The sequence below is a fragment of the Thermobia domestica genome, chromosome 2 (assembly GCF_964235325.1).
Source record: "Thermobia domestica chromosome 2, izTheDome1.hap1.1, whole genome shotgun sequence".
NCBI classification, from domain to species: domain Eukaryota; kingdom Metazoa; phylum Arthropoda; class Insecta; order Zygentoma; family Lepismatidae; genus Thermobia; species Thermobia domestica.
In genome coordinates this window covers 123,690,308-123,712,452 of record NC_137455.1, presented here as the reverse complement: position 1 = coordinate 123,712,452, position 22,145 = coordinate 123,690,308, and the positions used below count along the sequence as shown (strand labels likewise).

The following is a 22,145-nucleotide window of genomic DNA, read 5'->3' as shown; positions in this document are numbered from 1 at the left end:
TAAGCAACAATTGTTTACCAGCGAAATTCAAATATTTTTAAAATCCTTCGAGTTTTTTTCTTTTTCTGCTGCTGCTATAAGTATCTGGTCAACGCGAGACGGTATTTTCAAAATTCACGTGTATAATTTGCTCCTCCCCGTGGGGAGTGGAAGTGATACATCACTAGCCAATCGTATTTGTGACAAGCGGAAGAATACAAATATTTTGTTTATCGGAGTTTAGAGCTTACGCTGAACAGGGAATAATATTGTACCCAAACAAGTTCACACACACACGTTTTGGCCAGATATCAATCCCATAGAGGGGGCGCGATGGCTCAGTGGTAGTGTGTTCACCTCCGGTGCTTGGGGTCCCTGGTTCGATCCCAGCTGCACCGTGTGGACTTTGTGGTGGACAAACACCGCGCTTGTGGGTTTTCTTGGAGTTCTTCCGTTTCCTCCCACTTTACATTCCACCATTTTATTCATTTAGCCTAAGCGACATAACCGCGGGTCGTAAAACTCCTTTTCAATCCCATAGAGCATTTATGGGAAGTTTTTGAAAAAAAAAAGATACAGACTTACTTCTAAAAAAGCAGTTCCCTAAAGTGCTTTATTGAAACAAAGTGATAATATTTCACCTAAAAATACAGCAAACGTTGACGTTCACATTTACAAAAGACTTCAGGCAATTATAACTACTAAAAGGAACGCTGCAAAGTACTAATCAATTGAAAAGTGATGTTATTACTACTACTACTACTTTCTCGAATATGTCAACTGTAGGAATACTTTTTCCACATACAATTTTTGAAAATAGATTTTATTTGAAAATCACTTCGTTAATGTTTTCATAGATTTATACACTAATATACGTAATTTTATCACTGACTTTACATCCTTGATATGAATAGTACTGTTGAAATTATACGAAATCTGGCACCGTACGAGTACTTTTTCGAGTCACTGTGTTTAAAGGTAATACGTGAAAGTGCCTTTGAAAGTTGATGGCGAGGAAGTGTACTTTTTTTTTTTTTGTCTGTCAAGTCATGTAAATGTTGATTTTCCACTAGAGGAGATTAAAGTAAATTCATTTAATCATAATTAAACTATACGTTCGAGATGATTCTAAATTGAAATATAGACTATGGATAATATAGGAAACGTTGAAAATTCAACCCTTGTACAGTCACGAACATACTACTCAAGGCTGACATGCCTTCTTTCATCGTGGAGCATTATTATTATTTTATGTAGTGATCGGTGTTTTTCAGCTTGAAAACTCCTTTAGGATGCTTATTAGTTCCAAACCCACTGATGCAACATCCTTCAAACTTTTCTGATTTGCAGTCTCTGCGTAGTTGCTTAATATTCAGAGAAAAAGTTTATTACAGATGTGTTTTAGTTGTCAAAAGAATAAATCTAAGCTACTGAGCAAGAAAGGAGACCTCAAAAATATTTAATATCTTACTGGGTTCTATGTTGTACTTAACTAGAAAATTACGCAGTTAGTAGGTTTTTAGTAAGGTGGTGGATACTGAAGATCTCGTTTAAGCGTGAGATGCGAAATAGGATTTGGCGGTTATTGAAATAAGGATTCAGTGTGGTCACCGTAAAATTTTTCGAGAAATGTATAGAAAATGTTACACACAGATTTATATGTTGTCAGGTTCGTATATATTCCGGTACTTATATCAAACTAAAGTACTAACATACTTTAAGAAGACTTTGAAGTAAACGAACTTGACATGTCCAAATTTGACTCAATGCGACAGTTTCAGTGACGGGCTCAGCGTTTCTTGTGCGTGGCATAAAACGAACAAAACGTCAAAGCAACAAGGTTGATTGGTGTTCTTATCTATACTAAACATGGTGCGGAAATTTATTTTCCAGTGACTGTTTTTTATAAATATATTCAGTCACCAGTATACAATTCTGCAAACGTATGGAATAAATCCAGGGTTAGTATTTTCAAAGCAACATTAAATGGCATATATAATAATAAGAATGGAGTAATTTTAAATATAGATGTTAACATCAATTATATTCCCACATTACTGTTTGGAAGAGCGAGCTTGAATAATACGTACCGGTATTTTATAAGAACAATATTATCGTTACGAAGCTCAAAAGCAAAGGTAAAATATCTATGAGAAGGAAATTTTTGACAAGTCATAAAATTGGAGATAATTTAGAAAAATTGTCTGACATCACTGATTTTTTCTTCTCGAATAAGCACAATGAAGACTTAACTCAGTTGTGAAGGCATGCATCGGTATGTTGTAATTGCGTGTATAATTTTGCTTCAAATTTAGCCTGAAACCTACATGTTGACCTTAAACATACTTAATTCATGAAAGTAAGGAATATAGGAACTACAAGAGTGTATTTGTACTTGAATAATTATTCATTTTTGTAATTGATGATAACGAATTTTCTGGTAATCTTGTAAAATTTCTTAGTCAGGATCATCAATATCTTTCAGTATTGAAAGCGCCTATCCGGTTGCAATGATGTAAACAAGCTTTGGGGGAGGTGGCTGAAATTCAGCTCAAAAGTAGAAGAGTTTATGTAGTCTATATTCCAAAAGCAAATTGTCCTAATAAGGATGGAACATAGTCAAAAAGCACAAAAGATTAACATTAATGTCAATGGAAAAGCAATGAAAAAAGTGAAGTTGTCCAGATATCTCAAAAACTATAATAAGGAGGTGGACGGTTGAAAGCTGATTGAAAAGACATAATGAAGAGCTTAAAAGGATGTATAGAATATAAGGTAAATATGGATAAAAAATCAAGTTGTTTGAGTACAATCAGTAATAATGATAAAGTACATGCGTTGCGAATTACCCAGGGCACCCCACGCGGAGGTTACGCGCTTAAAATATCTCATTTGGAAACTCCAGACTTTATTTAGCACGCAACGTGACTTGTGACCTGATCACGTGACACAGTTTGGTCCTTATGGCACACCTGATAGGCCCTTGAAGACAAAATATTCAGTTCAATGTTTAATAAATACGATCTTGCTGCTTATATGGGAAGTGGGGGGAGGGGATGTAAAAGAGACGGTCCGGATACTGCATAACGGTTTTAGCGTAATATGCTCATTACAAAATGTATTCTCTATTGTAATAATTAGGTCTGAAAGTAGTAATTGTATACTTTTCCAGAATTTAATTGCGCGCGTGAACTTTTCTAAGTTTCTTAGAAAAGAAAGTTTGGCGACTACACATCGAAGGGGGAAGGGAGTATTGAAGCATTCCCAACACACTTCGCTTTTGCTGTTTGCAATATTCGTATCCTATTTTGTAACTTGTTACTTTCAGAACAAACTATTACCGTGGCAAATACGAGAACTTTGTAGTTAAAAGAAACATTGTTTTTGACCAAAAACAAAGAAATCTTGTTAAGGAGTTCCTTATCTAGCAATATACAACTGAAAGCTAATTCTGTAGTTGTCTTGATAGCTATGCGTGTTGTTTCTTTATGTTGGGATTCAATTCTTTTAAACATGGTTCGAATACCACTTTTTTTTTTTTTTTTTTTTTTTGTGTGTGTGTGTGTGTGTGTGTGTGACTTTTTGAAACTTTTCCGCTGTTCTTGATTTAGTTTTTGATTTTATGATGTATTTCCTTCTTCGTTTCTTCAGGAGCCACAGTTTGTATGTGGTGATTTCCCAAACATCAAAGAACGAATAATCTCAGCATTTTAAAGACATTTTTTAAAGATATATAGACGCTACTAAACTGATATTAAAATTAGTTAAATCGTTTACTCTTCCTCATTTTTAAGTAATTGGATGTTAGGCTATGCCAAACAGTTGAACTCCAATGAATTCATCTTTCTCACGTTCTTCTTACATAGTAATTGCTGCTGGCTGAGTTCAGTTTAAACCAGTAGTTCGTGAACTGAGTGTCGCTATTCCCTGGTACTCTGTAACAAGTTTCAGTGGACACTGTAAATTGATACAAAATATTTGTGAATTCTAACTAGTATTCACTTATTTTTTAAAATTTTAAACCAGAATAACTCATATTCTGCACTAGGTAGACATACTCTCTGACTTTCACGCAGTGGTAAAATTTGGAAACTATCAGACCTTGTTTCCATGCCAAACTAAATAAAACAATAGAAGGTATGGAAGTCTGATGAAGATAGATATGTTGAAACGTTGCCTGATTGTGTTTTTATATATATTTTTATCACATTGCCTTGTTCACTGTGTTGATGTGCTTTGTTTTGATAGAATTTTACCGCATTGGCCAAGGATCCGGTAGTGTCTTGATACACTGACCAGGGGTCTCGCAGATTTAATGTACTAACAACAAACCTACTTGATTTCGAGGTCGTGATCAAGCAAAATCGTTTGCGGACTTTGACGCACTACCTTTCTGGAAGAGCTGGTGCTAAATACCGAATAGGTGTATCTGTGGATAATGTTTTACAGGTTCTGAAAAGTTTCAGTCTGAATAGTCAGGACCGTCTTGTGGGTGGGGCAATTGGGCGTATGCCCAGTCCCCACGCTATATGATCTCCGCAATGTACTTTACCATTTCTGATTTTGTAGCTGTATACTAATAATATCGCAAAACGTACTCATAAAGTTAATAAAGTAGATACTTCAAAGGTCACTGTAATGCATATCCGATCTTCAGAGCTGAGGCTTAGAATTTTTCTATGCTGATCTTCACATTGTTAGTAACGTATTTATAATATGGTGTAATTTGATTAATGGATTAACTACTACTCAAACCTGTTTCTGTACTTTTTAGAATCTTATCCTTGTAATCTACTACGATGAATACTGTTATGTGTCCCCGTAATAGATTACCTACAGGAGAAACGTTACAAACTGACCTGAATTTACAGTACAATGTCATGCTTTTATCGAGTGTGTAATATGTAATATGCAAAAATCGAGCTAATCGTTACAAGAGAAGAAAAATATACTAGAAACAAAAACTTGTGAAAAACATGTACAATTATAACACACAAAGAGTGAAAAGGTGACTGACTGGACCGGAACTTGAACCCGGGACCTCCGACATATCGTGTCGTTGCGTTGACCACTATGCAACCCAATCCGCTTTCCAAAAGAGCCAACCACACTCACTTTCGAGGTCGGTGCTCTCATCTTGGACCACATGGGTTGTACTACAGACATCTCCCGTGATTGGACAATCCTGTGTCCATATACCGAGCACCTTATGACTATTGTGATTTCACATATACTAATGAAAGGAGTAAACAACCGATTCTTTTCACACCAAAATCCTCTAAAAATGCGAATTCTATAACACACAGAGAAAAAGTAACTGACTGGACCGGAACTCCAACTCGGGACCTCCGGCATACCGTGCTGATGCGTTAACCACTACGGTATAGCGGAGGTCCCGAGTTTGAATCCCGGTCCAGTCAGTCACTTATTCACGCTTTGTGTGTTATAAGAATTCGCACATATAGAGGATTCTGGTATGTAAATACTCGGTCGTTTCTTTCTTGTATTAGCATATACGTATAAGTAGTTTATAAATGATACTTGAAATCACTGCAATTTCGTTTTACAATTTCTCCATAGCTTCCTGGAGATATTGTAAACCGAAGTGGTACGTTTTCACAACACATATGACAAAGATACCAAATCAGCTCACTTCGCAATTTTATTTTAGCATTGTAATTGGTTTTTCTTGTTGCGTTTAGCAATTTGGCATATTATATATTGAGCACTGCACAGAAGCATGGCCACTCCAACTCGGGACCTCCGCTATACCGTAGTGGTTAACGCATCAGCACGGTATGCCGGAGGTCCCGAGTTGGAGTTCCGGTCCAGTCAGTTACTTTTTCTCTGTGTGTTATAGAATTCGCATTTTTAGAGGATTTTGGTGTGAAAAGAATCGGTTGTTTACTCCTTTCATTAGTATATGTGAAATCACAATAGTCATAAGGTGCTCGGTATATGGACACAGGATTGTCCAATCACGGGAGATGTCTGTAGTACAACCCATGTGGTCCAAGATGAGAGCACCGACCTCGAAAGTGAGTGTGGTTGGCTCTTTTGGAAAGCGGATTGGGTTGCATAGTGGTCAACGCAACGACACGATATGTCGGAGGTCCCGGGTTCAAGTTCCGGTCCAGTCAGTCACCTTTTCACTCTTTGTGTGTTATAATTGTACATGTTTTTCACAAGTTTTTGTTTCTAGTATATTTTTCTTCTCTTGTAACGATTAGCTCGATTTTTGCACATTACATATTACACACTCGATAAAAGCATGACATTGTACTGTAAATTCAGGTCAGTTTGTAACGTTTCTCCTGTAGGTAATCTATTACGGGGAGACATAACAGTATTCATCGTAGTAGATTACAAGGATAAGATTCTAAAAAGTACAGAAACAGGTTAATCCATTAATCAAATTACACCATATTATAAATACGTTACTAACAATGTGAAGATCAGCATAGAAAAATTCTAAGCCTCAGCTCTGAAGATTAGTGCCCGAAGGAAGCACTTGAAATATCGGCTATAGCACATGCAAGGGACATTAGTGAGTTAGAGTAATTAGAATCGTAATGTGTTCCATATGCTCGATAACCAATTATAAACAATATTCAGTTAGGTTCCTTGTTGGAGGATTTGTAAATTAAGGGTTACGCATATTGTTGTGAAGATTACCTTTTTATACTGAATGACGGTATTCTTGAGCCGTGTATCATTTACTTTTTTAAAAAATTATTAGTCTTTTTTTTTACCATGTTTAAAATGAAGATTATTTCTAAAGAAGTTCCTTCAAATATATTATTGTATTTGTATCGTATAATAGATTTCTAATTCATAAACATATTAATGACTTAAAAAGGTGCATATATTATTCGCATTAAGTCTTAGTAACACTATCAGGAGGCAAGGAGTTACTAACCAAAATAAAATTTTGGTATAGCTTTCGTAACATGTAGAGAATTAATTTTTTCTCTATTAGCCTATTTCTTCCGAAATTACACAGGCAAAATAAATTATACAGGTACGTACTGTTATGAATACTGTACATAAATAATGTTTCAGCATGAACATCTGAACGTAATTTACTGTTCAGATAGTTCTGTCAGCTTAACAAGATCACATTCATTAAGCTACAAATTAAATTATTTGCGTTATTGAAAGAGGGGGAACAATTTTTCAATCTTACTCTTTACTTAAAAGTGAATAAATAAAATACAAAATCCTTCAGAAAAAGCTGCGTTAAAATTGAGCTCATTGCTCTGTAGTATGATACTTCAGCATGACGTTTCGTTCGTTGTCTTCAGTTACCTTATCTTTATTTGAAGTAGTACATGCAGCCAAGTATTACTGAACTTGTCTTGTGAGTGATCAAGACTCCATTAATTATTATATAGTAAGAATATTCAATTTAATGAAAGTAAATTTGTGGAGAATTAATGAAGGTAGCGAAAAGGATCAAACATTGTGTATTCCGTATAATCTGCTTGTATACATGGATATAAACATGCTACTAGATTATGCAGATTAAAAAAAAAAAAAAAAATGTCCTGTCATAATGCAGAGCACTATATAGCTGAGACTACATTTATGGTGAATACTGGAATTGTGTTTACGGAAACAACGAGAACCTGATGATCACAAGTAATAAATAGTAGAGCAATACATTAATAATAATAACAACAACAATAATAATAAAGTTTCGTATTATTTTTGTGATTCGTACCTTTTAAGATTTTGTTGATGGCAATAGACCTTCTAAATACATATTCTGAAAGTGTAATTTCGATATGCATAGCGTAAAGTATGACTCGTAAAAAATATGTTTTCACTGTTGGATTGAATAGAATGTAAAATAATAAATGAGCGGTCACTGCAGCAGAACAAAGGTGAAAAAGAAATCTCGGGTTATAATAATACAGCTTTGATGAGTCGTTGCAATAAAATAAAATAAAATATAATATAATTTTGAAAAACGAATATGTTGGTGACAATGACACATTGCTGTCTCAGCGCAGCTTCGGTGAGACACATTCAATAACAAATCATGAACTTGTCATTTGTAATTGTCAGTTTAATCGGTTGTGCTTTCCATTAGCCTCAAAGAAGGCTTGCAATTCCTTCAACGTTGTATCAGATTCAAATGAAGGTATCAGATAATCAGAATCAGAAGATGAGAATTAGATATAACCTACGGAAAGTTTGTATAGCTGGTTCAGAAGCTTGAAGTTGTTTTAAAGTACATATTTTTCAAATGATAGTCAGAATACATGTAGGCACGGAGCCGATTCACATATTTCAAACAGGCACGAAAACTGTGAGTGTGTTGCAGGGAAATTGGATGAGGATAAAATACCATGATAGTTACAATGAACATCGTTGAAACATTGAACGTATTTTCTATGTTCGTATTTGTTACTAAACGAAGTAAGTTATAAAAATGTAGCGATTGTTCAGGCATTTCGTTGTCAGTTGACATCTGCTTCAAAACTCCATCGTAACTACTGCAGTTTTTATTATTATTATGAAATGGCATCCTAGCCATTCCCATTCCCCACCTTCAACCCACTCCAAGCTATCTCACCTCTGGTGCTTTGGGTCCCGGGTTCGATCCCAGCCTCCGCCAAGTGAACTTTGTGGTGGGCAAACACCGTGTGCGTGGGTTTCCTCGGGGTTCTCTCGCTTCCTCCCACTTCCTTCATTTCACCATTTCATTCATTACTCATCATCACCGTCTCCTTTAGCCTAACCGGCATAAGCGTGGGACGTAAAACTCAGATTTCATTTTTGTTTCCAAACTACCTCGCCTTCGCAATATTCAGTTTTGAAATATGTTAGTCTATTCTGTGCCACTGTATTTTTAGTTTTGTTATATTTAGGTTTCAGTTGAGTACAGATTTAGTATCGACTTAGTGCTACTTTAAACAAAGATCCTAAATACAGCGTGTTCGGCACGAACACTACCAATAAAAATACTTTTATAACTCAGCAAGTAATAAGTTTATTTCATTTTTTTTTTTTTTTTTCAGACAAAACAACTCGAAGTTTTTATGCTAGCAACATTTAAGTCTCATACCGTATAAACATTATTCAGATTATATGAGGGATCGCTTAAATCAAGTCTTCAGTGATCATTAAATCAGACGTCGTGCTCCTGATCTTTCCCATTGGATTTTTACCTTTGGGAATACATAAACAGACATGTTTATAGAACTCCAGTATCGGATTTGATTGATTTGCGTCGAAAGATTGTTGGTCCTTGTAAAACCATCACTTTACAGATACCTGAGAACACATGGCGTGAGATAGACTTTAGTGTGGACGTTTGTAGGGCAGCACGTGGTGCACTCGTAGAGATTTACCGATCAGCATAAAAACTTAAGTTGCTTTGGCTTAAAAAATTGAAATATACTTATTACTTCTTGGTTATATAAGTTTTTTAAATTGGTAGTGTTAGTGCCGAACACCCTGTATATGCAAACATTTTTTGTTTTTAATACAAGTATTAAAAAAGCATAGTATTAAAATAATAATAATAAAAAAAAACAGTTAAAGCGTGCATGGGACTGCCATAATGAAGCAGGGAATGTAAAAATGTATCTTCGTAAAGAGGAGAGTAAGAAGAAAAGTTAATGAGGATGCAGAATCTTACATCGTCGCAACTGTTACCGAGGAAATGAAAAGTAAACACAGAGCTTGTGCAAGGGAGTTTAGCTTTAGAAACTTTGTTTCCCCCTAAGTCTTCATACTGTATGGACGAAAAGTTGGTCGCACTATCTTAGGGGTTATTTCAGAGTAATGTTTTATCAATACCTAGGTGTAGGGGAAATTATTCACAGCTAGCAGGTACGAAAAAAAAATGAGAGAATTGAAAGTAACTTTCTATAATAATGTACAACCGAATTAGAATGAGACGTCGAGATAGGTAGAACACTTCGCTTGTATGGAAGATACTTGTGAGTACACGAGAAAACGGAGAGAAAGCAATGGGTAGGTTAAGATTACGATGGGAAGATAATAGATGAATTTTAGGAAGGTAGGTAGCAACATTTGGGACTGGATGTAAAATCCAATGGGAATTTTTTTGTCTGCCACAATCAATGTTGAAATTTCTAAGGCCATAAAGAAAGCTAAGTTTTGAATGCAGTAAACTGAAATTCCGTTGTATTAAAAAGAGGAAATAATTTAAATGAATAACTTCGTAATCTTGAGGAAGAATATGTGTCCAAGCACACCAGAAAAAAATGTATGTCATCATCTGGAACTGTGTAATTCAGCGAAGATTAAAGAATTTTTAATTATTGAATTTGGAAGAATACACTCGTCCTAAGGTGAGACAGACATCGTCTCTTAGAAATTAATGTTACAAGGTTGGTGCATAATAAAATCTAACATATAATAATTGTATTGTATTGAACTCCAGAATATACGAGGCAATAAAATTGTCACCATTCTGGTTAATGATTTTAGATTTGTTGGTGTAAGCTTTTATGTTGCTCTCAGTCAGTTTGATGATGCTATTGTTATAAAGTTAGAACTGCAAGTATCGCGCACAAAAATGCGAGTGAAGGACATCTTGAGTGTAAGAATATTTCATTCTTCAGTCATATAATAAATAATTGCAAATTTTATGAAAGTACTCAGTTTGTCTGAAATACAAAGATGCAGATGAATTCACCTCCTTATCTTTTGTCAGTTTCAATCATAAACATGAGGGATACGACGATTTATTATTTTTTAAGAAACTTCACAATGTGAAGTAAGAGTGCATTAAAAAAAAAAAAAATGCTTTTAGTTTTTGCACACGTATTTGAAGCTCAACGAGAAACGCACACATGTTCAGAATTAAAAGTAACTTTGAAAGAACGTTATGAACTAATTTATATAAGAATACCGAAATCTTTTTAACAAGGTGAATTTATGTCAGTGTTATGGGTTGTAGCCATATCTTTCTGTATTTGTTTTTATTTTATTAATTTTAATGTCCCACAATTATGCATCGAGGTTAAGGGAGACAACGATAATAAGATGGATTATATTGGTGGAATGAAGAATGTGGGAGGAAAATGAGATTTTCGAGAAGTCCCATCCACATGATGTTTGTCCACCACTAAACTCCTACGGAGAGAAGTGCTGTTCCTTTCCTAACTTCTGTGTGCTTTATTAAATTTTGCCAGAATACCGAATTAAATATACGTATCTTCGAGAAAGAATGGTGGGATTTCGTGAGCCTGATGAGCAGGAGTGATGGCACTTGGGTGGAGTGATGGCACTTGGGTACACTACTCTGTTAGGCGGCTCAACGAGTTTATTGAGTGCAAAAACAAAATGTTACGAGAATTCACTATACTGTGACAAAAAACATGGTAAGTACGTTTGTATATCAATATGTTTGTGTGTGTGTGCACTATTCACAGTGCGACACAGTGTAAGCGATAATCAGTTTCACATCAAACCATGTCGATTGTGTCTGGCGTAACAGTGACAGTTTCCTCGTTGATCCTTATGTTTAGGTGGTCAAAATAATCGATTTTAACACGATTTACAGTGTCTTTGATTTGCGATTTACAGTGCGATTTACAAGGTCACAAGAAAGAAAATCTAACGGTATGATCCTCCCTCTCGTTTTTCAAAATCACCACACCGTGGCGCTACCTGCTCTCCCTGCAAGCCGTTCATGTCATGGCTACAAACTATTTGAGTTACTAAACAAAACAGTGTTTCGCTCTGTCATCCAAATATCACGACTCTTGTACAGCAGCCCCACGAAACACCACCATTCTTTCTCGAAGATCCTGTATATATTGCCTGAAGTCTTCAGGCAGGTATGATCTTGTGTTGATAGGTTTGCAATGTTGCCATAAACTGTGAATTTTTAGACACTGTACTGTTGCTTCTTTTCAATCAGAAGATAAAATAGAATAATGAATGTTCGTTTATTGTTTACGGAGGGAAAAGTAGAAAATTATACAATACCGTGTGTGTTACAGATAGAAATGGATTAACTCAGGATAGCATTGCGAAACAATACAAGAGTTTAAAATTTTATTCTGAGAAAAGATCATCGATTATATTTAAGATGAACCGTAAACTTTATAACATTTCATTCAAGTGTGTGTTTGGTGCTTCTTTCTATAACTCACTGGAATTCCATAGTTTAATTTCATTCATTTTTCCTTCTTTAGACTTCAGGTGAGGAATCGGGGCAAGAATCAGGGTCAGAATCAGAGAAGAACTCGTCTGGATCGGGATCCGAAAAATCAGATAATGAGTCTAAAAGTGGATCTAGTTCTGGTTCAAGATCTGGATCAGATTCAGGTTCCGGTTCTGACAGGTAAGTTTGATTAAAATAATATGTGGTGACCTTGAAATAGTTTGTTTAAGGCTTTTGACTACCTGTGCCATTTTGGTTCTTCAGACTATTGAATTAAATGAAGTTTTTTTTTTTTAATTGAAGTGAATATGATTTTAATTTTGTTTTACTGATTTGCACAAGTGTCACTGAGGAATGTTATCATATGGGTTGCAAAATTATTGTATATGTGGTAATTTTCTTCTCAAGCGCGTGTCATCCCCTTATAAAAATCGGTTAATTTCTATATTTGCCGTACTTAGGGTAAAGGTAATACAAGAGCAACGTGCATCACATTAAAAAAAAAAAAAAAAAAAAAAAAAAAAAAAAAAAAAAAAAAGTTGCAACATTCGGTGTGGTGGTTCATCAGGTGATTGTTTTACGACTTTTTTAAGGGTAGAGATTTTCTTTCTATTGTAATGCATCACAGATTTGTTTTCAAATTGCGGAAAGTATTTTCTGTGCTAAATAGTATTAATTGAGACTAATTCCTGTCCGTTAGGAGGAGACCAGAAATCGTTTGGAGGAAGAAGACTGTCCGTGTCAGTATCTCAGAGTTTCCGTAAATGTGAAATTTCTATGTAGTATTCAACACTATTGTGTAGAAGTGGGTGACTTATCAGCGTCCAGTGATATTCTGTAGTTAATAATGTCAAATTTAGATGACATACTCTCTTCTCACGAAAGTAAGGAATAAGGAAGGGTATTTGAAAATACCCGTTCTAATGGAGGCAAGGGAGTTCAGATTTTCCGTCAAGAACCCTTGGCATTCTAACCAATCTTTGGCATTACCGTGATTAAACTCAGCGTGTAAACTTGCTTGAAAATAAGGTAAAATTTCTTTCAGCATTTTTGAAAATTCTGGTCCAAAAGGGGACATTTATAAAATACTCAAATTTTCTTTTATTTAATCAAAAAGTGCCGAATGTGAGGATTCGCTTAAGTGGAGACCTGAAATTCGGTATGTAGACTTCTAATTAAAAAGAAGGAAACACGTATTTAAGCGTTTCTGAAAATTCAGCTTCTAAGCTGAAAACAGGGTAATTTCAGTCATATTGACATTTCTATTTATTTATTCACGGAGTGCGAATGTGACGATTCACTTAAGTGGGAGATATCAAATTTGGTACATAAACTCTTGAATATGAGGAAAAACTTGTTTCTGCATTTTCGAAAATTCTGCTTCTAAGAGGGATTTTAGACAACATTACTAAATTCGCAAATGGATTTAAAACAAATCTAATATGGTGCATGTAAGAGATATCTTTATTTCTGTCGTGCCCTCCTGATCCCTAAATCCACAAGAAATAATAACAGAAGAATACATGCTACGGAAATTAATGTAACAACCTTTCTTCTTCCTCATTTCAAACAGCTTGTGTCATTTTTAAGGTACTTTCTAGCCAACACTATTCTCTCTCCTTCTGTACCCTCATCAGGCATGAGTTTCTCTTCATTCGTAAAATATTAATTTCTCCAACGATTATTAACTAAAGTTGCGTCCACCACAATTCTGGGTTCTTTTTGGAACTCAGTTTTGATGATTTTTTTTTTTTCGATTAACTGTTTGTTCAAACGTTTAATCTGATGTTTGTTCAAACCTATGATATAATCGTCGCAGTTTATTTACCAAAATCTCTAAGGCGTTTTTTCCTCGCTGCTTGAGTAAGATGCCTTTAACAAACTTGGGAGGATGATCCACGTTCAATTTTGGAGTCTCTGGAAGGTAGTCCCGCTTTTGTGATCAGAAGTGTACATGGAAGGCACATCTTTATTTCTCTTGTATCCTTCGAATTCCTAAACCCACAGGAATCATAACAGAACAGTGTATGTTACTAAAACTAACACAGCAAACAATTCTTTTTCTTGAAAGAAAAACAGCTTGTGCCATTTTTAAAGAACTTTCTACCTAACTGGGAGGAAAATTGTGTCGCTTCTAAAATATGCAAATTTGCCTACCTTTATTGAGCAAGTACCCAACGTGAAGATTCACTTAAGTAGAAGATGTGAAATTCGGTATATGAGCTTTATATAAGTGTTTCAATGTTTTCGAAAATTCTGCTCCTAAGGGAGAAAAGGGCCAATTCCTGTAATATTGAAATTTCTTTTCGTTTATTCGCAATGTGCTGAATGTAGGAATTAGCTTAAGTTGGAGATGATTCAGTATACAAACTCTTTAATGAAATTAAAGGAAACTGCATTTTCAGCGATTTTGAAAATTCCGCTCTTAAGAGGGAAAATCTGGTGTCAATTTTATAACATCCAAATTTCCCTTTCTTTATTCAGAAGTTGCCCAATATTCGTTTTAATTGGAGGTATGAAATTCGGTTTATAAATCCTCAACTGAAAATAAGAGAATACGTGGTTAAGCAGTTTTGAAAATTCCGCTCCTAAGGGAGAAGAGCGGATATTTCTATAATATTGATATTTTCCTTTATGTATTCACAGTGTGTCAGATGTGGATATTTGCTTAGAGACGTAAAATTCGGTATATAAATTCTGAAATAGAAATAATACAAAAACAAACAAAGTGTTCCAACATTTAGGAAAATTTCACTCCGTAGGAGGATAAAGTGGTCATTACTATAATATCCAAATTCTCTTTCTTTGTTGAGAAAATGCCCATTGTGAGTATTTGTGTGAGTTGGAGATGTAAACGTTGGTATAAAAACTCTTAAATTGTTTTAAATACAAATAATACATATTTCAGGGTTTGCGAAAATTCTGCTTCTGAAGAAGGTAAGAGGAACAATTTCCCATTATATATTCAGAAAGTGCTTAATGTAAGGATTTGCTGAAGTTGGAGGTGTGAAATTGGTTATACAAACTCTTAATTAAAAATAAGCTCGAGAATTCCGCTCCTGTAGGAGGGTTATATGGAAGAATGAAAGTAGTTCCCTGAAAATTCAGGCCGCATTAATATATCTAGAAGGATGAGATTTGAACAGAAAACTCCTTTTGTTACGAGAACAATGAATAAGAAGGAAGTTACTATTGTTATTATTTTAATACATACGCAAGGGGAGGTAAAGGGGATTCAAATATCATGTCAAAAATGTAGTACCACATAAATTCGTGGAGCTAAGGAAATGAAACTTCGAAATTCCTCATATATATATATATATATATATATATATAAAGCGGACACATCCTAGCGTTTTTAAAAATTTTCGTTTTATGAAGAAAGTTTCATTTTCTATTATTTTTTCCTCCGAGTTGAAAACAGTGTTTCTGTTGTTTCTGATCTCATCAGGGGAAAATGGCTGAAATCTTTGAATTGAATTTTCTAATACCTAGTATCTACCTCAAGCTGGGTTTCAATCAGCATTTTGATTAAAGGGCGTATCCTAAAGCAGGATTGGCTGGTTTAAAAAAATGTTTAAACAAGAAAACGAAAAATGTTCGTAAAAGTGTAAGTGTTCGTAAAATCTTGATGAAAACACATTTGTGGGTTATCACGTGCCACTCCCGCGTATTATATTCAGACGTAAATTTCCCATTTATTACTCCGAGATTATACTACAAAAGCAACTTTTTTTTTTTATATATAAGTTTATGAATGTTTCTTTTGTGATTTTTTTATAGTTTGTTGTTATTGTTATGCAATTGTAATCAAAGAAAAATTCTTAATATTGTTTCGTTTTAATAATGTTTACTATTGATAAAATACATCGAAATACCATACTTTTTTTTTGGGGGGGGGGGGGTCACAAACTCCACGAGAGGCATTTATTGAAATCTGAAGTATTTTCGGTATCTATGTGTAATTGGTTCAGAGCCAAAGTGGACTCAAATAATTCTTATCTTTATGCACTTTTCTTACCGATATGCACATTAAGTCGTTGTATTTCTTTAACTTGGACTAATAAAAGTCGTAGTGAACTAACTTGGACTCAATTAGTACTTCTGTACTCTACAATATTTTGAAATTGTCCATATGTAATTCTGTATAATGGTTTCACTTTTGCAACTGCTTATCTTTGTGTCCTCAAGTGACTCTTGACAATTAGACAATATATTAAAAGTATGTAAAGATCAGTATAGCGTATCAGGAGTCCTTGGTGAGTGAGTTGGCAGACGTATCGCATTTGTGGCCAATTAGTCCCGGTTTCGAGTCCAAATGGAGAACAGTTTCTCTCCGATGTAAGTTAGGAGCGGTTTGGATTCCGCTTTAAGCTTATGACCCCTTCCAGCATAATCCGGTTGTTGCATAATAACACCAAGACAAAACATAATTATTTCTGTCCATATGTGATATAAATACATAGAGCAAATTATTTAAATAAAAAAAAGTTTTTTTTTTCAATAAAAAACATTTTTTTTACCACCCTGTCCTAAAGAATATGAGGTTTAAGATAAATGAGGATAATAGAGTATTTTATGAGTCCGCTAAGTTAGGAAGATGAAAATCTTCGTATAACCTTCTCACTACAAATAAGCTAACAAGTGACCATTAATTTAGGTCTACAATATTTTTCAGAATTCTGGTTTTAAGGGACGAAGATGCAATTTTATATATTTTTGCCACGTTGACATTATCTGTTGTTCGTGATCGCGTCACGAAAAACTGCGTAACCTTTTGAAGTGAATCTTAGAGTATAGTTAGTTGTTACTTCAAAGTTTTTGTCATGTCACATTGATTAAGGGATGTATTCTAAGGGGATAGGAGGGTTCAAAATTTATGCCGAAAGAAACCTATCTTATGGGTTATATAATTACACTTTCATTAAAATACATATCATAAGATAGAAAGGGGTTGAAATCTTTTCCATAAAGCTACTCTCCCCATGAGAAGAACGGGCACTTCAGTTAGTATGGCACATATATTTGCCGGATCTGTCCGTGTTACAGAGGTGTTCATGATTGTGAGGTGACCATTAATTTAGGTTTCACTGTGATAATAAAGTTATACATAATACAAATTCACTTTCGCAAAGGAAGATACATTTAAATATATTTAAGGAACAAATCAGTGAAATCAAGCCATTAAAATCTGCATTTGTTGAAATAAAAAGAATACTTCTCCATAACAATCAACATGCAGGAATACCAAGATGGCACTTATTCTCAAGAGTCTTGGGACATTCCATGTCAAATCACCAAGTCATCAGACTTGACCATCTCAGATTTTTGTAAAAATTGGTGCACAGCTTTATTACAATGAGAGATGAAAAATTCCCAAATATTACCTCTCTCCTCCTGAAAGTGTCCTCATACAGGGTGTTCAAAAATATCAAAAAAGGGCATTTTTTCAGTTACACTGATTATTAAAAATTGTCATAAAATGGTTAATATGTGCACTAGAGACATGAAACAAACACCATTGGAAAGCTTAAAGACTGCTCTACAAGTTGTACTATATTCAAAAAAACCTGTAAAATAAAAAATAATACTGCAAAAATTCAAATTCAAATTTGAATTTTGAATTTCGCATAGAAAAATCCCTGCAAATTTGTTCAAAATTGTCCAGATTGTAGACTCATATGTGTACTAAAACACCACAAAGTTGCATTTTGGGCATTCAATGGGATCCGATTCAAAATTCAACATAAACTAAACATTGCACGATATTGACCATGTGAATATCTGGGTTCAGATCGATAACCACTTGCCTGTAGCTATTTCCCTGCAGCATCAAAGGAATTTATATGCAATTTCATTTGTTTCTTGATATATTGATTTGAATTTACACAATTATACACCTTTCGAGTTATTTAGGGAGGTATTACGTTTCCGGACAGTACTCAATACAGGTCATTATTCTTGTTAGTCCATATGGGTGTTTCTGAATTTATGTTGGCTACATTGATATTTTTTCATTTCTTTGTTTCAGGATTGCTATCACAGACATGTGGAACTGCATAATTGAAATAGGAAAAAGAATTTATTGACTAATTGTTTGTGCTGATAGTGTGTGAAGTTTTTGTGAGCAGTGTCACTGTGTTTCATAACACATTTGATACAAATATTGTGAAAGAGAGAAAAATATATCCCTCCCTTTCATAATAAGTTCTGTAACAACATTCCTGAAACAAAGGAATGAAAATTACTTGTATCAATGTAGCCAATATAAATTTAGAAACATCCATGCTGACTAACAAGAATAATGACCTGTATTGAGTACTATTCGGAAATGTAATACCTCCCTAAATAACTCGAAGGGTGAATAATAGTGTAAATTCAAACGAATACATCAAGAAACAAATGAAATTGAATATAAATTGCTTTGATGCTACAGGAAAATAGCTACAGGCAAGTGGTTATCGATCTGAACCCAGATATTCACATGGTCAATATCGTGCAGTGTTTAGTTTATGTTGAATTTTGAATCGGATCCCAGTGAGTGCCCAAAATGCAACTTTTGTGGTGTTTTTAGTACACATATGAGTCTACAATCTGGACAATTTTGAACAAATTTGCAGGGATTTTTCTATGCGAAATTCAAAATTCAAATTTTAATTTGAATTTTTGAAGTGTTATTTTTTATTTTACAGGTTTTTTGAATATAGCACAACTTGTAGAGCAGTCTTTAAGCTTTCCAATGGTGTTTGTTTCATGTCTCTGATGCACATATTAACCATTTTATGACAATTTTTAATAATCACTGTGACTGAAAAAATGCCCTTTTTTTTTATATTTTTGAACACCCTGTATGGGACACTTTCAGGAGGAGAGAGGTAATATTTGGGAATTTTTCATCTCTCATTGTAATAAAGCTGTGCACCAATTTTTACAAAAATCTGAGATGGTCAGGTCAGATTTTGTCATTTCATTCGTTAATTTCACATGGAATGTCCCTCTTATTAATAATGTAACATTTGACCACTACTCAGAGTAGTAAAAGAAGAATTATGATACTTTTATTTCCATATTAAAACTTCTGAATGCTCTTTCAGAGCTCATAATATTACAAAATAACATTTCCTTTGCTTTTAAATAAACTGTTTTACTTAGATATTAATTTAAGAGTTAATTCATTTTTGAAAGAAGTTACTTATTAAATAGTTCATTAATTACTTCGTTACAAAATTATATTTTTGAGATGTTTGTATCTGTGTCGTACAATTCATTTTGAAACTTTCTAATTTTTGAGAAGTTCAAAATCGTTCATACAGTTTTTTTTTAATTATATCATTTATTGTATTTGTGTCGCAGTATAATAAACAATAAAGAAATAGACCAGATTCCAGCGACTTTGCTAGTTAGAAATTTGTATTCGAAATGACAGATTTGCAAGTTGTCTCAGTTTGTACCCTTGAAAATAAATGAATACCAGTTTCGTTGTAATGTAAGATATCTAACGACCATTGACGATTTACAAGTTTCAGTGTTTAAATATCTTATATATAAACCTACCGAAGAGACGTACCCTTGAAGAAAGCTCACCTTACACGCATATGAGGAGAGCTAATTACAGTGTAATTTATTTTTGCATTATTCGTCAGTGTTAAATAAAACAGTTAATTATATTCTTTCCAGTGATTCTGATTCTAGCAGCTCTGGGTCTTCAAACTCAAAAAGTCAATCTGGAAGCGGTTCCAGATCAGAAAGTCCTTCCGAAAAGAATTCCCCTGAAAAAGTTTCTAGTCCAGATGGAAAAACTGATTCCGAAAGTACAAAAACTCCAAAGAAAGAACGAATCGCAGACATTAAGCAGGTAAAGAAGAACTCAACAGCAAAGTTAGAGGTAGGCCATCATGTGAGAGTACAGGCTCGGAACGAAATTAAGTTAGTGATTTTTTTTTCAATGCTTCACTGCTTTAAGTGCTTTTTTTCTACACTTTTCTTTGAGCACTAGGCGTACCAAATGTCTTATATGTCCACTAATTCTTTGTTTTAATTATTAGAGATCAATTTGTGTATTAATAGTATCCAACCAAAAATTATTTCTAGTAGTGATATATGACGAGTTGTGGACATATGAGACAGTCCATTTGCCTACCTCTAATACATGGTTTTTAAGATTAAAAGTAGGCTGCATATTGCTTTGGTTTCTAGAGCGATGTTTGCACGTGCAAGCTTTGTTATTGTAAAAAGTAAATAATGCATGATTGTTGGTTTCAGAGTATATTACTAGAATCTGGATTCAAGTTTGGTATTCGCAAAATAAAGTTGTGATTGGTGAATGGGTTTTATGGTTGGGGGTGATTGGTGAATAGATTTTATGGTTTTGTGTACGTGGATGTACTGTAATATCACTATACACATTATTTGGAAGTTGGGTGTTTGGTGAATGGGTTTTATGGTTGGGGGTGATTGGTGAATAGATTTTACGGTTTTGTGTACGTGGATGTACTGTAATATCACTATACACATTATTTGGAATATCAGTGGATTTCTTCCTATTAGCATAGTGATTAACACTAGTTGGTACTCAAGGAGAACTTAAGGTGATTGGTTATCAATGTGTGAAGAAGCGTAAGTAGGTGTCGGGAATTTTCTGTAAGTGGAGGTGCTGCTTTTGTGTAGCACTAATCTTTCCCTAAGTAATGGGAGGAGAGGAGGATGCAAAATTATTATTTATTTATTTATTTATTTATTTATTTATTTATTTATTTATTATTATTATTATTATTATTATTATTATTATTATTATTATTATTATTATTATTATTATTATTATTTTGTATCAACTTGATAAGCGGAGTTACAAAGTGCTATAAAACTAAGCGATGGATTTCGGGATACTGGTTCTTGTCGAGAAAAGAATATTTCTGTAGGATCATGATTCATCATCAACATATCTTCGAAATAGTAATTATACCGCGTACCACTATAGTAACTATTCAAATTACGTAACATAACGTGAAAATGTTTGTCTTAAAATCTAATTAATTAATCACTTGCTACATAGCATTTTGCAAGCATTAAGTAGGAAATTCTTCTAATAATTGACGCTGTTTTCACCCCTGTTTCAAATAAACAAAGCTGTATCCGTCTTAGGAATGTTAATTAAATTATTCAAATCACATAGTTGTTAGGACCATCAAAACTTTGTTAGAACTCAACAATTCAAGGAATGCGTTATAGCTTGAGAGTTTTTTTTGTGGATTATGGTGTCCGAAATGTTACTTAATTTCTACACTTTGCTGTTCATTATTCGGTATTTCATTTTGTTTCAAATACTTCTGGCATTAGTATTGTAGAAATTTGTATCGTTTTCTATTACTGTTGTACCATTAAAGGGAATTTTATGATCTCGAATTAATGCGTACTCCACTAATCCCGATTTGCCTTCTTGCTTTAGGCGTATGTATCTTTAATTGTTCTTGGCATCATATAGTCCGTTTGCGTAATTCATACTAGTCCATATACTCAGGTGTTTTTTACATACAGCTTAGAAAGATACTTTTTTAAAAGAGGATACAGCGAAGGAGTTATAAACAGTACACTGAAAATGAAACACAGGAAAGTAGCTGAAACTTTCATTAACAAAGAAGTTAAAACAAAGAAATAAAGAATGACTTACGCTCCATATGCTTGCAATATTTCTTTTGTAATAGGTTGACAACTGAGTAAGTGTAATATTAAAGCATATGCTACTGATTGAAATAAAATACAAAGTATGGCCAATGAAACTTTAAAAGAAGTAGGTACGCTGTGACTTTCGTGAGTGTGATCTGAATAACGTAATTATGAAATCCTTCAGTTTGACGTCTTAGGGTTATGCGGGCTTGGCTAATGGAGACGGTGATGATGATAAATAAACGGAATGGTTGAATGAATAAAGGAGGAAACGGGAGAACCCCGAGAAAACCTACGCACACGGTGTTTGTCTACCACAAAGTTCGCTTGGCGCGAGCTGGAATCTAACCAG

At 34.2% G+C, this 22,145-nt stretch overlaps 1 protein-coding gene across 4 annotated transcripts in view; it reads left to right on the top strand.

Moving 5' to 3' along the window:
* Window positions 1–22,145, top strand: part of Chd1 (chromodomain-helicase-DNA-binding protein 1) — a 120,014-nt gene that overhangs the window by 11,804 nt on the left and 86,065 nt on the right. For 3 of the 4 annotated variants that reach the window (XM_081745662.1, XM_081745664.1, XM_081745656.1), the window contains exons 2-3: window positions 12,162–12,310; window positions 19,808–20,015. In XM_081745662.1, the coding sequence (XP_081601788.1) occupies window positions 12,162–12,310; window positions 19,808–20,015 (357 nt within the window). The remainder of the gene's footprint in view (window positions 1–12,161; window positions 12,311–19,807; window positions 20,016–22,145) is intronic. The other variant, XM_081745660.1, reaches the window with a different exon arrangement.